Below are 15,588 nucleotides of genomic sequence, written 5' to 3'. Positions count from 1 at the left end.
ATTTTATGAAGCAGCAAAATTTCTTAAAAGGTTTTAAGTTAATAATCAGTTGGGCCTCATTCAAAGTCTAGTTGAGTGACCAGATAGTATACATATAAACCTTTATTCGTTTACCCAATTTTCATACTGACAATCAATATGCTAAATTAAGACTTGATAGGTTTCCAATCACATTGTAATTCTGAAAAAAAAAAGTAATTCTCTTGTAGCAATCCTTAACCTCTGTTACCCATTTCACATATTTATGTACTTCACAACTAAGGCAACTAAGGTTCCGTTTGATAAAATTGAATCTAAATTTGAAGTTTAAATTTACTGAATTTTAAGCACTGAAAAGAAATATATGAATATTTGAATTTTAATGTTAAACTATTTATACTATTTGATAAACATTTATAACTGAGTGCTTAATAAGTTACATTTGATAATTTTGCCCTTATATCTTTTCATCTAAAAAAGAAATAGAATCTATGATTTAATTAACTTAAAATTATTAGGTATGAAAATGACAATATTTATTTTTAAATCAAATGGATATAAAAGATGAAATATATTATATGAGAGTATGGAGAAGATGTGAAAGTAATTACAAAGGAAGAAAAGAGAAATAGAAAACTGTTAGATAAATAATATCAAGTTGTTTAATTAAATAAGAATTTTGAACATAATTAACAAACAAGGGTAGATTTGGTTGATAAAATAAGGTAGTTGAAATAATTCTATTGATTCTTATCAGAATTAAGCATTAAGTTAGGATTCTTGTGCTGAAAAAAAATACACACAAGTTCAGCACTGCTTAACAAGTTTAGTAAATGGATTTTCATTTATCAAACACTCAAAACATTTGAATGTATGCAAAAATTCAGTTTCAGCAATTTTTTATATTATCAAACATACCCTAAGACTTTATTCGCATTTCAACCATAGGCTAATAAAGACAGTCATTCTATCATCTACTGGATTATTAAACTACAACCTATATAAAAAGGTTCAGCGAATAGTGGCGTAACATGAAAAAATTACTGGTATTAAAAATGACAAATCAAATCACTCATCATAACGAAAACTAATTGTATACAGCATATGAAGAACGAGGCACAAATAAGAATACAATTATTGCACTCCTCATAGGAATAAAACTGTCAAGCTCACACGATAAAAGCAGTTACTTGCTCAAGCATTTGATATGACTTCATTTTTACTTTTGCTTCGTTGAAAATATTTACAAATAATCTAAAGTAGTTCCAGAAAGCTAAGCTTATATAGGAAAAAGCTTATGTCGGTAAAACCTTCAACTTGAATCCCAATTCCTCATATTTCCGCACAAACCAACGATACCGATAAAGCTAACAGGAGTGGTAAACTGGATGTAGTAGATGAAAAATTTTTTTACGTGTAATACAAGGAATATTGAATAAGAGTTTTGGTATGTGATGCATATGAATCTAATTAGCAGGTAAAATTTTTTGAAAAAGAAGGGAAAAAGAAATTTGAGTATCACACCAAAAATTTGGTTATTATGTCAGTTATTGCAACAGTTAAATATATGAAAGCTAAATTCTAGTTTTATTTTTAAAAGGAATCACTACAACAAAAATGACCTTTAACGGCATTTAAAGGTGTCAGTATAGATAAATTTAAGATGACACTTTACTTTTCCTCACATCTTGGACAAGTGTTATCCCTTCAATGTGGGGATAGACTCGTAGCATTCAAATGTGTCAGGAAAACTATGCTGTTATAGCATCCCATCTGCCAACAAAAATCTTTTTTCTTGACAATCGAAAGTGTCAGGATATTGTCGATGCTGTTGAGCTATGCTGACACTTTTAACTGTCAGGATTGTTTTTTTTTTTTAAAAAAAAAAAAAGAAGAAACCTGGTTGTGCTCCCTGCTGTACATTCCGTCAATCAAATACTCAAAGGACTTGTAAAATTATCCCAAAGAACAGAATGCATGTAGTAATTTAAAAACAAAAGTCAATGCTCAAATATCCTTCAACAACAAAAGTAACCAAGTAAAAGGGTTCAAAAGAATTGCAAACTAACATGAAAAGCATTGCCATCTAATAAACAAAAGAAACTAAATGAGAGAATCAGCTCTAAGTCTATAAGAACATGCAGTATGAGTTGTCCAAGGGAATTTCTGCTTTTTGCTTGGTCCAAGGGAATGCTTTTGGGGCTCGAAATTTCAGTAACTAACGAGGAAGAACTCTGGAATGTTGTAACTTCCTGAATTCCTTGCTTTGGGTTCTCTGATCCCAAGGGTGATAAAGGTGTAACTAGCTGGGAAGTTGTTCCAGATGCAATTATATTAGGTATGGTGACACCAGTTTTTTCTTTACCAACATCCATAGCATTGCCAATTTCTAAGTCACTTCTTTTACCAGATATAAGTTCTGGAGATGTCCTTATTTCAGGCAAAGCTCCAGCGCTCTCTGGTGCCAGTTTTTCAGCAGAAGATGAACTTTTATTTGTAGCAGATGTTTCTTGATTTTCTCTCCCTTCACGCAAAGGTTCAGACGCACATCTTAAGCTTATGTCATCCTCCAACTCCAGGGAATCCTGCAAGATACAATCCCATAATCAGGCGCAGAAGAATAAGAAATAAATGCAAATCTAATTTTTCAGAGCCATTTACTTCTTTTCTCTCCTCTTTTGTAGGAGCAGGAACACAAAGTGAATTGCTCTGGGACCAATCCTCCAACTTATGGTTATCTTCATTGCCCTGCTGCAACTTTAAGGAATCCGTATGTTCTAGGCTTTTAAGAGCTTGTCCACGAAGCATATGCGTTGTCAATCTAGCAGGTGTCTTCTCCCTTGCAGTAATGAGTTTGGACTCCGCAGATTTCTCTTTTGGGGTCATCTTCTGCAACCGGACGTGGCCAGGTTTGTCTTGTCCAATGACTTAAGCAAATATGTTATTTTGGCCAACTAAGTCATCAGTTTTTGGTGGAAGTTTAGCTTACTTTTCTTTCATTTTACTTTAAAAGAAAAGCAAAATGTAGTTATTATCAGTTTCAGCATGACTTAAATAACATACAAATGCTCTTAGTTCACTTATCAAATTCTCAACCACCACACTACTCGATGGAGTCCCATCAGCATGGCTATAAAATTTATCAAACATTTCAACTCTTGTAGTAGAGCACCCCAACTCCTTTGTCTAGAAGTAGTTATATAATTTTGTTTAGTCCAGCATATACAAGTGATAGTTTAACATAAAATTCTGAAAGTCGTAGCACAAATATATTAGTACCATTTTGCTTCGAAGCACAGCAAATGGTTTCTTCCCGGTTGTGTGGTTCATGTTCTTCTTCTTTCGAGCCTCCTTATTTCGCTTGCTTATTTCTGAAATTACAAATCAGACTTAAAGATTATTAGAAATTGATAGTACTGCATTTAGCTGGACTAAATGCATTAATCGGAAAACTTTTTTAAGTAACAGCCATATTCCCACATGACATTTCGAGGTAATAAAACATTTGTTGTCTCTCATGTATAAAAAGATAAGAATAAAGAAAGAGACCTCAGTGTTTCCTGTCACATTTGCTGGATGAAAACTTACAAGCTAAAAGTGAATAGCGTAGCAGCTATAGATTTGTAGAACTCTTACAATCAGACTAGTGTCTGTAGCCAAACTGTAAGAACCCATCTGACCTGACAGAAACCTTGTGAGATATGCATTTCAAAACTGTACCAATCCTATTTAAAGTCACACACTTATCTTCCACTTCTTGCTTCACTTTTCCTTTCAAGTAGATTCACCTCTTATCTTGTAATATGAGTTTCTGTGCCAAATTCTGCACACAAGTATGAAGCAAATTTGGATAGACAGAAAATGAATGCCTAATCGTTCCTATTCATCTATTTGACATTTTATTGAACAGATTATGGACAACAAATCCATAACAAAATAGTCACATGAATCTAGTACCAGATTTTTCATCTCACGAAAAGCACTCTGATAAAGATTGTCTGCTGAATCAAGCACTAATGCACAAAACTCCTACAGTCCACCGTATACCCACCACACATCATTAGCTAAAAGCAATTAAGCAAACACAAAAGAATTGAAACCAAATCTAGTTTGTGTCGATCAAATAGATGAAATGGTTCCGGCATAATTTGACAGACACACAAGCATGAGACAGGAATCTAGAAAGGAGAAAGTTCAATTACCACAAGTGAGATTATTTGGCTTGCCATCTTCTCAAGACTCCCAAAGAATCCTTTCTTGATTCCTTTGCGTTTCACTTCTTCTCTAGATACAGTTGATTTCACCAACTCATTGTTTTCTCCCATTAACAAGACAAGGCTTTATTGGCCTTAAGTTCAGCGACTGGTAGTGGATCCCCTTCAACATCTACACTTTCAAAGGAAACCGTCACTATTTTGGTCAGGAACGAAACTGCTGCCTGGCTGCTACCCATTTTTCCCACCAACTACATCAGAATCTGACAACAGAGAGATAGAGAGACAGAGAGAAGGGGAGGGGGAGGGGGAGGGGGAGGGGGGCTGGAAATGGCGGAGCTAAAAAATGAAAATTTTGAGGAAGTGTTTTGGCCGGCAAAATGAAAATTTTGAGTATTTTACGGCAAATGAATCTTCCGCCAAAATCAAAAGATGCCGTTTGGTGTCTTCTTTTTTTTTGGTACATCTCACATCTTCTCGAGTGTCATGTTAGGTTGTCTAAAGGCACATTATTATTTTTATATCTGATAAAATAAAAAAAATTAAAGTATATATTATTGAGTTGATAATAAGTGTTATGATAGGAGTGCTATAATGACACAAACCAGCAAGTGCCTTTATAGGCATGTCAGAAAAGGTCATTTTTGTTGTAGTGAATCAAAGCCAGGTTCTCTTTCTCCTCCCTATATAAACTAAAAATGAAAAATTGATTTTGATACAAGAGTTATCCAAAGAGAGTCATACATTAACCATTAAATAGTTGAAATTTGTATCAAACTTAACAAACTACAGCTAACAATTCTAAGTAAATGTGTCACTGTGAAGTGGGAGTAGACAATTAGGTAAGCATGCGCTCTGCCACACACAGATATTACAATCAACTCCAGAATGTTTTGCGTGAGATGTAATAATACTAACTGTTTTGATAGACATCCATTAACTAAATATACATTATGTGCCAAGTAAGGAAAAATTACCCGTCTTTAAAACATTATCAACTTAATTCATATTAACTAAAAAACCATCAAGGGTGCCATCATTCTAATAACAAGAACTGGACCTGATTAATGATAATTATAAATGGTATAGCTTTCACTCTAATCAAGCCGTTTCTAGGATATTCAATTTTTAATCCCCCAACCCCTTCCAGTAGTGGATACATGACAATTTTTGCTAATTTGCCTCAATCAAATTCAAGTAGCAATTGTGAACTTTAATTCTTTTCTCGTACTAAATTTCATAATGTACATCAAGGTAATCTAAAGCATATTAAGGCAAAAAATTAGGTCCAAAAACAAACGCAAAGAAAAATAGGTCCAAGTGAGAACTTACAGAAAGCAGCTCAACTCAATCAGAGCTCCTGCACTAATCCTTGTCACCGATCCATAAGCCCTTGACATCACAAAGAGGAAAGTTAAAGGGCAAATAAGTAGGGAAGGAAAGCTGTGACCTTAGTAGTGAATCCTATCAGTTTCTTTGGTTCAAGGTTTCAATTCTGCCAGCGGGCATGGCTGCAGACTCAGTAGCAACAATGAAGCCATCGGGTTGGCCTGGCTATTTGTTCTTGAAACAATATTAAGAACATTTTTTATAATTTTACTTTGTCAAAAGTGACAACTTAAGATGTAATAGAATTTACAGACCCCAAAAACATGATACTTATACTCCTTTAAAGTTTCATGAATAGGAAAAGGTAATTTAGTGCGATATAGGAAAAGCAAATTTTTCTTTCAAAAATGAAAAGAAAAAGAAGAACGGGAATTAATTTTGTGCTCTCTTTTATATATATATATATATATATATCCATAATAAGACATTTCCGGGTTATTACGCATTGCTATAGAGAGGCGAACAAGCCAGCGGACTGTTTAGCTAACCTAGGGGCAAACACGGAGGAAGATACAATTTTTGAGAGTTACCGCGAATTGCCTGATAGGGTTAGGGGGGAGATTAAACTGGAGCGGTTAGGTTTTCCCAATTTTCGAAGGAGAAGATTGCGGTGAGAGTTGTATTCTGTCCATTTTAGAATCAATAAAATCATTTTATAAAAAAAAAAAAAAGGACATTTCTTTCTGCATGACTACCACTTCCTTTACTAAAATACCTCATCAAACGGTGACCATTCTGGATAAACAATCGACTTTCTACTGAATTAGGCAATAGGAAAAAAGAGAAGTGAATGCAATTTCATTTTGCTTTTCAATCACCAATTGTCAAGGATAATTTATATAATTAATACGACAAAAAACTACATTTTTATTTCCCGTTGCCCCCAAAAATTTTATTTGCCTTTTCGGAAAACAAAGACCACTTTTAGGTTTTCATACTTCTTGTTCTCTTGATTGTGTTTAAATACAGTCATTGGGCAACTTGATACTTGCCTAAACACATGGTAATAGCATGAAAGCTACATGGAAAAGCAAATACTGAGGAAATAATTAAATGTGGCAGCTCAATTGTTTAATTATACACCCAATAAACTCTTTGAAATTGACATGAATAAAAAGCACCAGTATCGTACCATATACCAATACTATATCTTACATAAAAAATCATTTCCTCCTCACCTTAATTTTACCTCAAGCAATAACCCACTTTTTCCCATAATGAGCAACTAAAACACAAGAAATGAAACTGCAACATTTAGGTACACAACTCCTATCGTTTGTGTGCCCCTAAGTAGACAAGGTTGCATGATACATAGTATGGATAGGATAGATAAACAAAAGAAATTGTCTTTCTTCCAAAACAAAAAATTGGCACATGATGATTTAGGCTAATAAATATTGCAAGAATACACTCAGGAAACCTTGTTAAAAGGAAATTCAAATCGAAGCCAAGGAAACCATGGTAAGTTTGGTTCTCTTATCCTTCTTATTATTTTTTGTTATTTGTTAGCACCATTATGCATTTGGCCAAGGGCCATTTAACTTTATCTAAGAACTAGTTCAAAGTGTTCACACTAGAAAAAAAGTTTGTTTCAATGGCCAAAACAACCTATCTTTGTGTATCTCTCGGTTTTTTTTTTTCTTTTTAATTCCCAAACAGGATTGTTGAGAAGCTAAAGAGAGCATGGATTAACATCAGTACTAAAAACCATTGGTCATTACCAATTTTAAGTTTCTTAACTGAATAATTAGTTTGAAAGCTAATGGTTCAATAGTTAACCTCAAAATTTTAGTAATAAATGTTTTTCTTTCATTACCTTGAAATAAGAGCATCTAAACCTTTTGAATATTGATATTATTAGGGATCCATTCGATTAGTTTTTTTGAGATCGCACCGATTAATGCATTTACTATATTATAAAAGCTTTTTCATGTTAAAAAAAAAAACATTGACAATCGAGATGCTATCATCCAACACATCGAGAAATCTAATAATTATCATGAAATAGTGGCAATAACATACCATTAAATCAAACTGTTTAGGACTATTAACATTAATGTTAACGAGTTCAAAATTTTATTTATCACTACAACAAAAATGGCTTTTTCTGACACGCCTAAAAGGACACTTGCTGGTTTTTGTCATTATAGTACTTCTATCATGACACTTATTATCAATTCAATAATATATACTTTAATTTTGTTTTATTTTATCTGATATAAAAATAATAATGTGTCTTTAGATTCCCTATCATGACACTTGAAAAAAATGTGAGATACACCAAAAAAATTAAAACATAAAATGATGTTGTTTGATTTTGGCGGAAGATTCCTTTGCCAAAACACTTAGTGAAATTTCAAAACTTTTATTTCGCAAGCCAGCGAAATTTTGGTTCTTCTCATATCTCTCACAAACTCTCTCTCTCTCTCGGCAAACTCTCTCTCAAAACTCCCCCATTTTGGTTCTTCCGTCTTCCGCCTTCGCCGCCGCCCCACTCCCCTATTTTCAGTTGCTAACTCGGCCGCTTCTCTACCCTGTTTAGTCAACCACGACACCTGCACCATTAAGCCTTCACTCTCTTTGCTAGGACAAAAAGAATAAGAAAATAGATACTCGTGCTCTTTCCTTTTTCTTCTTTCCTCTGAAACCCATCCCCATGCTTCTCCTTACTGACTAGATATTCAGGTTGAGCGCGCCAAGGAGTAGAGTAGGCGAAGGTTGCCGCTATCATTTCACTGGAGTCCAGCCACTACAGCGGAAATCATCACTGTAAAGTTTCCCACACTCTTGTACCTTTTTCCCCCCTTAATTGTATTGTTTTCTTCTTTGTCTGCAATCATGTCGGTTATGCTTTACTTTCATCTTGTTACTCGATTTTAAGTGGTTGGAATTGATCATAGGTTTGAGTAGAGCTTTAGATTTAAAATTCAAGCTCAGGCCGTATAAGGAATTGATGAAAAAGAAATTTCAAAATTTTTCATGCTCACTACCTATTTGTCGGAAGGTTCGAATGAAAAAAGAAAAAAATTTGCAAGGAAGCGAATAGAGGGATGAGAAAGTAAAGACAAGGAAAGAGCGTAATTCTTCTTGAAGAAAACAGGGACACGAATCAAATTCCTTGGAACCAATGCCCAATTGTGAGGGAAAGGTATGCAGCAATTATACGTAAATAGTACCCAATTGTAAAGGTTCAGAAGCAATGAGCCCATCACTTTCATATGCCTCCAAATACCCTTATTCCTTATTATAGTGGATGGATCATGGATGACAATTTGATAATGCCGTGCAACCTTCAACTTTTTCGAGGGAATTATTTTTTTTTTGTTCAGATTTTTTCTATTGAGAAATTTATCACTTGTATTTTTCCCTTTTACTAAGCAAGCAACTCATTACTCGTGCTAAAGAAATTATTATTGTGATGTTGTAAGCTCCTATCTAACTTAACTACGAAATATTTTTATCCAAACACAATCAAGTAGTCTTTCAGTTTAATAGCAGACTTTATTTCCTCTAAATCTTGCAGTAGAAAAAAATAACATCTACGTGGGGGCAGTATGCTCTGCTTGCTTGTCATCATATACCCAAGTAATTATGTTACTCAGTACATTGCTTAAGAAACCGTATTGAAATGTAAAAACTTCATTGTCACTTAATTGGTGTACATTTTCTGTAACTATGATAATACTTTGTGCTGAAAGATAAATTTTGTGTGTTTGCTGATTTGTTTCTCTTGTTACCTTTGTCTCCAACTCCTTGCTTTCAAGCAGTAGATTTCTTCCTTTCCCTTCCTCTGCTCTTCCCTTGAACTAAACCTTGCATTAGAACGCAGCTTACCAATCTCTCGGTGCTTGCAGGTTGCCAAAGAATATTGTGAGCAATTGGGTGTTGAACCTTGTATAAAACTTTTTGAGCAATTCAAATCATATGAAGGATTGTACTTCTTCTTGGGGTCTTATCTGAGCTCAAGGTGAGATATGTTGGAAATGAAGTGACTCTTCTTCGTTTTTGACTTGGCCATTTTCTCTGTCTTTAGTCTGTTGCCTTCATATTTTAAACTCTGGTTGTTGCAGTGAGGACCCTGACATCCATTTTAAGTATATTGAAGCAGCTGCAAAGACAGGGCAGATCAAGGAGGTTGAGCGTGTTACAAGGGAATCAAATTTCTATGACCTAGAGAAGACTAAAAATTTCTTGATGGAAGCCAAGCTTCCGGATGCTAGACCCCTAATAAATGTGTGCGATCGATTTGGTTTTGTTCCAGATTTGACACACTACCTGTATACAAACAACATGCTCCGGTATATTGAAGGATATGTGCAGAAGGTCAGTTGCTTTTGAGAACCTACAATTTTTGGTAAATGGTGCATACACTTTGAAGCTGAATTCCTTTTTTTCATGTGTACATAGGTCAATCCTGGAAATGCTCCACTAGTTGTGGGGCAGCTGCTAGACGATGAATGTCCCGAAGATTTTATTAAAGGCTTGATTCTCTCTGTCCGTTCGCTTCTTCCTGTTGAGCCTCTCGTGGACGAGTGTGAGAAAAGGTGCTTTTTCGTTGCTAAAACAACCTTTACCTAGCATGTCGGTGGACTTATTAACTGTGAACTTCTGATTGCAGGAACCGGCTTCGGTTACTTACCCAATTTTTGGAGCATCTTGTGAGCGAAGGAAGCCAGGATGTGTATGTGCACAATGCACTTGGAAAGATCATTATAGACAGTAATAATAACCCTGAGCACTTTCTCACTACCAACCCATATTATGATTCACGTGTCGTGGGCAAATACTGTGAGAAGCGTGATCCTACCCTTGCTGTTGTTGCCTATCGGAGAGGGCAGTGTGATGATGAACTCATCAATGTAACAAATAAGAACTCCCTGTTTAAGTTGCAGGCCAGGTTGGTTGGTTTTCTGTGCTTAATTTTGTGCTGAAAGATAATACGTTGCATTAGTGTGAGATTGGTCTGTGAGTTTATGCATTTTATAGAGTGTTTCATCTCAGCCCAATGCTCGTTTGCAGCTGCTGTTGATTAGACCAAGTTGTGTTAAACTTCTCAGATTGTAGTGATAAACTTTTTGATTGTCAGGCTCCAGGAATGGTTTCAATGATGAGGGAACTCCAAAATCCGCTGCTAGGAAGTCACCATCTTGGAATTGATGATACCAAAAATATTGCAAGAGTGGTACAACACATGCTTATAGATGGTGCTCTTTTGCAAATTACTGCAAGGAGATTACGTGGTTCTCTTGAAAAAGTTGAGTTTCTATTTGAAAATGGTATGTAGTTGTCACTCTACATCTCTTTACACTCACCTTGTTATGATCGTCATTTCGGACTAATTTCTTTGTGCTAATTGCATATATATTCTTCATGAACTTTTCTTCTCCAACTTGAGAAATGGTCCATCAGTTTCTTAGAAAGTCGAAAGCCCTCTCAAAACTATATGCTTTGATTTTTTCTGAATTTTTATTTGGGGATGTTTAAAAATGAAAGGTAAGAGAATTTGAATGGGGAAGAATACAATTTACAGGGCAAATTTATGCAATAATTTTGCGTGTAACATTTAAATGATGTTTTAGGAGAATTAACTTTGTTATAGTCAGCAAATTGCTAGATTTCTCCAAATACAAAAATTTACAGTATTTGATATGTTTACTTACGATATAGTCTAGATGTGCCTCGGTGCTTCCTCCAAAGTTGCATGTTTAGACCAATTTGCTTTTGCTTTATGATTGAAGTGGACATTTCTTTGCATTTAGAAGCTACATTGCTTTAGATGCATCTCAGTATGCTGCGCGTTGACTAACTTGTCGCATTCACTGTTTGGATAGGTGGGAGTATATTGGCGTCACTTGGTTCCTTTCAGCAAATGTGGTTTTCAAAATCTAAGCTTTTACATCCACTCTACCTTTCAATATTCAACTTTTCTCCTTTTTTTTCTCCCCATTTTCAGTCTATTTTATCTCTCGATTAACAGGTTTGAGGAACATGGAGCTTCTAATGTTCAAAGAAAATGCCCGTAAAGTACATTACTGGTGCAGACAATTATCACATTAGACAGAAATTCATGGAGCTGACTTCACTTTGATTAGTTCGCTGACGGTATGGGTTGCTCGGTTTTAATATCCTGCTTTATAGGCGCCCAAACAATGTACTATATATATTGTACCTCTCGCGAATCGTTGCTAATGTTGTACAATTACGTTAGCTGACTTTTAGTTCAACAAATTATACTTGTTAGGGAATCTTTCAAGTTTGTACTTGTTACTGACTTTTAGTTTAACAAATTATATTTGAGCATTGACTTTTGCTTTTAGATTACTATATGCATTCTGTTCTTTGGGATAATTTTACAAGTCCTTTGGATTTTTTGATTGACGGAATGTAATGCAGGGAGCACTACCCGCAGGTTGCTTCTATATCAAAAAAAAAAAAAAAAAAAACTCCTGGCAGTTAAAAGTGTCAGCATAGCTCCGTTAAAAAAACTCCTACTTATTACTAACTATAACTATCCTGACACTTTCGATTATCAAGAAAACGAATTTTCGTTGGCAGATGAGATGTTATAACATCATAGTTTTCCTGACATATTTGAATACTACATACCTATCCCTACATTGGAAGGGACGACACTCGTCCGAGGTGTGAGGAAAGGTAAAGTGTCAGGTTAGATTATGTATACGGACACCTTTAAATGCCGTTAAAGGTCATTTTTGTTGTAGTGTATCCTGAAGATAGACTTTGTTTTTGTTGCAAAATAGCTGAATAATTAACTTTAACAATTCTTGTCAGAAATGTATCATCTCCTTGCTATGAAAATAAGTTCTTCAAAACTTTTTGAACTTTAATATGATTAATGGACTTAGTCAATAATTTTTTTTAGATATAACTAATTAACATATTTATTGTGCTACTTAATCTTTTTTCATGTCAACAAATATTTGAATTTGAGATGAAATCATTCTATTTGTCAAGAAATCGTCAATTATAGTTAAAGTGATGATGAAAATATACCGTTAAACTTACTCATTATAACCGTTAATATCTATTTTTAAAGTTTCAGAATTTTGTTTATCTTTTAAAAAAGAATCTTGTTTTTGTCGTAAAATGGCTGATATAATTGTATTTTTCTCTCCTTAATATGAAAATAAGTTTACCAAAACTGTTGAATTTCAACCACAAAGAGTGAGTGGATTAATTTTTGGATTAATCACGTTTTATCTCCCTGAAATTTGGGGGTAGTCATACTTTAGCACTCTAAATCTTAAAATTGTATACTTTACTCCCATGAAGATTAATCAAAATTAGAAATCTCAACTCCTGCGAAAAATGGTGAATGGAATGACATGATTGCATTTTTATTTATGAAATTTTTATAACTTAATATTATTTTCTTTTTATTGCTAAAAGATGCACATTTTCTCAATAGTATCCACAATATAAAAATATCAAATTGATAAAAGCAAAAAAAATTACCTTTATTTTTTTTAGGTAAAAGGCTTTTATTGAATAAACCGAAATAGCGTAAGCGAGCATAAAGCAGTACTAGTGCTAAGGAGCACATAACTACCAGCTACAAACTAGCAACCAAAGCAAGCAATACTAATTGCTTCTGTGCAAAATCCCAATGCAGACTAAGCTCCCAATTTACCTTCAGTTTATTATCTTTAAAAATTTTTTTATAACTCTTGTTAAATGAACATTAATTTTGTCTATACATTTTTTTTAAATTTATTAGGCATTAAGTCAAACCATATGGATAAATAAAATAGTGCTAATAATATCTATAGTTAGCAAAAATTTGAAAACTTAAGGCAGCATTAAGCTTGTTAATTTTTGAGAGAATTGCAATTTTGATTTCAAATGTTTGGAGCATGAGTCCTCCTTCTAGATGCCAAAGTTTAATTTGAGCGAAAGCAATTTTGGCCATAAATGTTTCAATTTCTAAACATATTTAGTTTTAATGACTGATTTTTAACAATTACTATCAGAATCAGGTCACGTGCCGGCAACTAATCTTTTAAAAAAATTTAAACAAATTGAAAAACATTACTAGCCATAATGTATAAAGAGAAATGACTAACTGCCCATATGCCAATCAAGTGAATAATTAGTATTTAATCCAAAATTTTTTTGTCAACCAATATTTCGAGCTAAAGACTATTACTGACATGATTGGCATACAAATAATTAATACTCTTTTGCTAAAAATTATGGCTAACATTATTTTTCATATTTTCTAAATTTTTTCTAAAAGATAGTTGCCAACACGTGACAACACGTGATAGAATGCTGGTAACTATTGGTAAAAATCAATCAGTAAGACTAAATGTACTTAGAAATTGAAATGTTTACAATTACATTTGCTTCCATCCAAACTTGAGGAACTAGAAGTGCTCATGTCCTAAACATTTGAGATCAAAACTACAATTCTCTCTTTTTTTTAAAAAAAAAAATATTTTTATCATTTTACTTTATGTGCAAACTATTAGAAAAATATTATTTTCATCTTTTGTTTGTTAAATTATTGAACTATTAAATGCATAATTAAAATTGTGAAAATGACTAACATGCCTTATTTTTAAACTTAGAAGAGGAAAATAGAGATTAGATCAAAATTAACATTTTCCTGGGAATAAACGGGCAATAATAGAATTCTATAGATAATTTAAGCCACAAAAATGGCAATGTTGTCAAAACATTCACTTTTTTTTTTTTTTTTATGGAGTTAAGATTTCAATGGTTGACTAGTCTTCATTAGGACTAAATTGTAGAATTTTAAAATTGAGAGTAGCAAAGTGCGATTACCTCCAAAGTTTAGGCAGCAAAGTTTGATTAACGCTTTTATCATGCTACCAGTTTCTTTTTTTTTTTTTCATGTTGACGAAATCTCTGACATTTGAGATGTCACCATTTCAATTGTCGAGAAGTCATTAATTATAGTTAAAGATGTCATAATTTCAATTGTCCAGAAGCCGTTAATTATAATTAGAGTAACCACAACAATATACCATTAAACTTAACCATTTAAGACCATTAATATTAATTTTCAAAAGTTTCATAATTTTACTTGATTGTTGCAAAACGGTGATAGAAATATGAGTTTGTTTGGATAGTAAATTATTTGTCAAATTTTATTTGATTGTATCATCAACATATTTTTTAATTACTTTTTTATTTCATATATATCACATCAAAAGATGTTATAGTTTCCATCCTTGCTATAAAAATAATGCACCAAAACTTTTTGAATTTGAATATCATTGGTGGACCGATTAAATTTTGAGATTGTGCTAGTTATTACATTTACTATGCTAACAAATTTTTTCCATCTCGACGTTCAACATGACGTCATCTTAGAAGTCATTAATTGTCTTTAAAGTAGTAAAGACAATATACCATTAAACTTAACCATATAAGATTGTTAATATTAATTTTTAAAAGTTTCAAAATTCTATTTATCCTAAAAAGAGACCACTGATTTTCATTACAAAATTCGTAAACAGAACTGAAGTATCCCTTCTTGCTAAGAAAATAATTGCACTAAACCATTTTGAATTTCTTTATTGGTCAACCAAGTTGATTAAATTTTTTTGAGAGATAGTGCTCACTAACTTATTTATTGTGCTACCAAACTTTTTTCATGTCTACAAAGCTTTGACGTTGAGGATGATATCATTCTAATTATCGAGAAATTGTCAATTATTGTTTAGATAATGGTGATAATATACTGCTAAAATTAACTATTTACGACTGTTAGCACTAATTTTCAAAAATTTTAGACTTTTATTTATCTAAAAAGAGACTATGTTTTGTTGCAAAATGGTATACAAATGTAATACCCCTCCTTGCTACCAAAATAGGTGCAGAAAAACATTTTGAATTTTAGCATTATTGGTGGACTGAAATTGATTAGTACTTTGAGATAGGCGCTAATCAACGCATTTATTAACCTACCAAATTTTTTTCATATGAACAAAGTTTTAAGACCGTTAATATTAATTTT

General features: G+C 33.2%; 2 protein-coding genes across 8 annotated transcripts; one reads left to right on the top strand and one right to left on the bottom strand.

The window, feature by feature from the left end:
- Positions 1 to 1,935: 1,935 nt before the first annotated feature.
- Positions 1,936 to 6,206, bottom strand: LOC113716447 (uncharacterized). 6 transcript variants are annotated; one of them, XM_072071420.1, is made up of 6 exons: positions 5,526 to 6,206; positions 4,182 to 4,365; positions 3,529 to 3,802; positions 3,259 to 3,350; positions 2,641 to 2,906; positions 1,936 to 2,564 (listed from the first exon to the last, which is right to left on the bottom strand). In XM_072071420.1, the coding sequence occupies exons 5-6, from the start codon at positions 2,863 to 2,865 to the stop codon at positions 2,028 to 2,030; spliced, it is 762 nt and encodes a 253-aa protein (XP_071927521.1). In that variant the 5' UTR covers positions 2,866 to 2,906; positions 3,259 to 3,350; positions 3,529 to 3,802; positions 4,182 to 4,365; positions 5,526 to 6,206; the 3' UTR covers positions 1,936 to 2,027. The 6 variants fall into 6 exon arrangements, with proteins under 6 accessions (XP_071927521.1, XP_027096581.1, XP_027096578.1 ...); XM_027240780.2 differs by having other exon boundaries at positions 3,568 to 3,802; XM_027240777.2 differs by having other exon boundaries at positions 3,259 to 3,802.
- Positions 6,207 to 8,214: 2,008 nt separating this feature from the next.
- On the top strand, positions 8,215 to 11,882 carry LOC113717218 (clathrin heavy chain 1-like). Of its 2 annotated transcripts, XM_072071032.1 has the most exons (8): positions 8,215 to 8,351; positions 9,437 to 9,549; positions 9,653 to 9,905; positions 9,990 to 10,126; positions 10,201 to 10,479; positions 10,669 to 10,858; positions 11,414 to 11,453; positions 11,560 to 11,882. In XM_072071032.1, exons 3-6 carry the CDS (start codon positions 9,777 to 9,779, stop codon positions 10,688 to 10,690), a joined length of 567 nt encoding a protein of 188 aa, XP_071927133.1. In that variant the 5' UTR covers positions 8,215 to 8,351; positions 9,437 to 9,549; positions 9,653 to 9,776; the 3' UTR covers positions 10,691 to 10,858; positions 11,414 to 11,453; positions 11,560 to 11,882. The 2 variants fall into 2 exon arrangements, with proteins under 2 accessions (XP_071927133.1, XP_071927132.1); XM_072071031.1 differs by having other exon boundaries at positions 11,414 to 11,882.
- The last annotated feature ends 3,706 nt before the right edge of the window (positions 11,883 to 15,588 follow it).

This window comes from Coffea arabica, chromosome 11c, assembly GCF_036785885.1.
Source record: "Coffea arabica cultivar ET-39 chromosome 11c, Coffea Arabica ET-39 HiFi, whole genome shotgun sequence".
Taxonomy (NCBI): domain Eukaryota; kingdom Viridiplantae; phylum Streptophyta; class Magnoliopsida; order Gentianales; family Rubiaceae; genus Coffea; species Coffea arabica.
Note: the sequence above shows the minus strand (reverse complement) of the source record. Positions and strands in the feature narration are given on the sequence as shown.

Excerpts from the sequence above, each read along its gene's own strand:
- LOC113716447 (XM_027240777.2), bottom strand. The coding sequence starts at position 2,865 with ATGACCCCAAAAGAGAAATCTGCGGAGTCCAAACTCATTACTGCAAGG. Across the intron at positions 2,565-2,640 it reads CAAAAGAGGAGAGAAAAGAA|GATTCCCTGGAGTTGGAGGA; the intron begins GTAAATGGCTCT and ends TGTATCTTGCAG.
- LOC113717218 (XM_072071032.1), top strand. The coding sequence starts at position 9,777 with ATGGAAGCCAAGCTTCCGGATGCTAGACCCCTAATAAATGTGTGCGAT. Across the intron at positions 10,127-10,200 it reads GTGGACGAGTGTGAGAAAAG|GAACCGGCTTCGGTTACTTA; the intron begins GTGCTTTTTCGT and ends TTCTGATTGCAG. Across the intron at positions 10,480-10,668 it reads CTGTTTAAGTTGCAGGCCAG|GCTCCAGGAATGGTTTCAAT; the intron begins GTTGGTTGGTTT and ends TTTGATTGTCAG.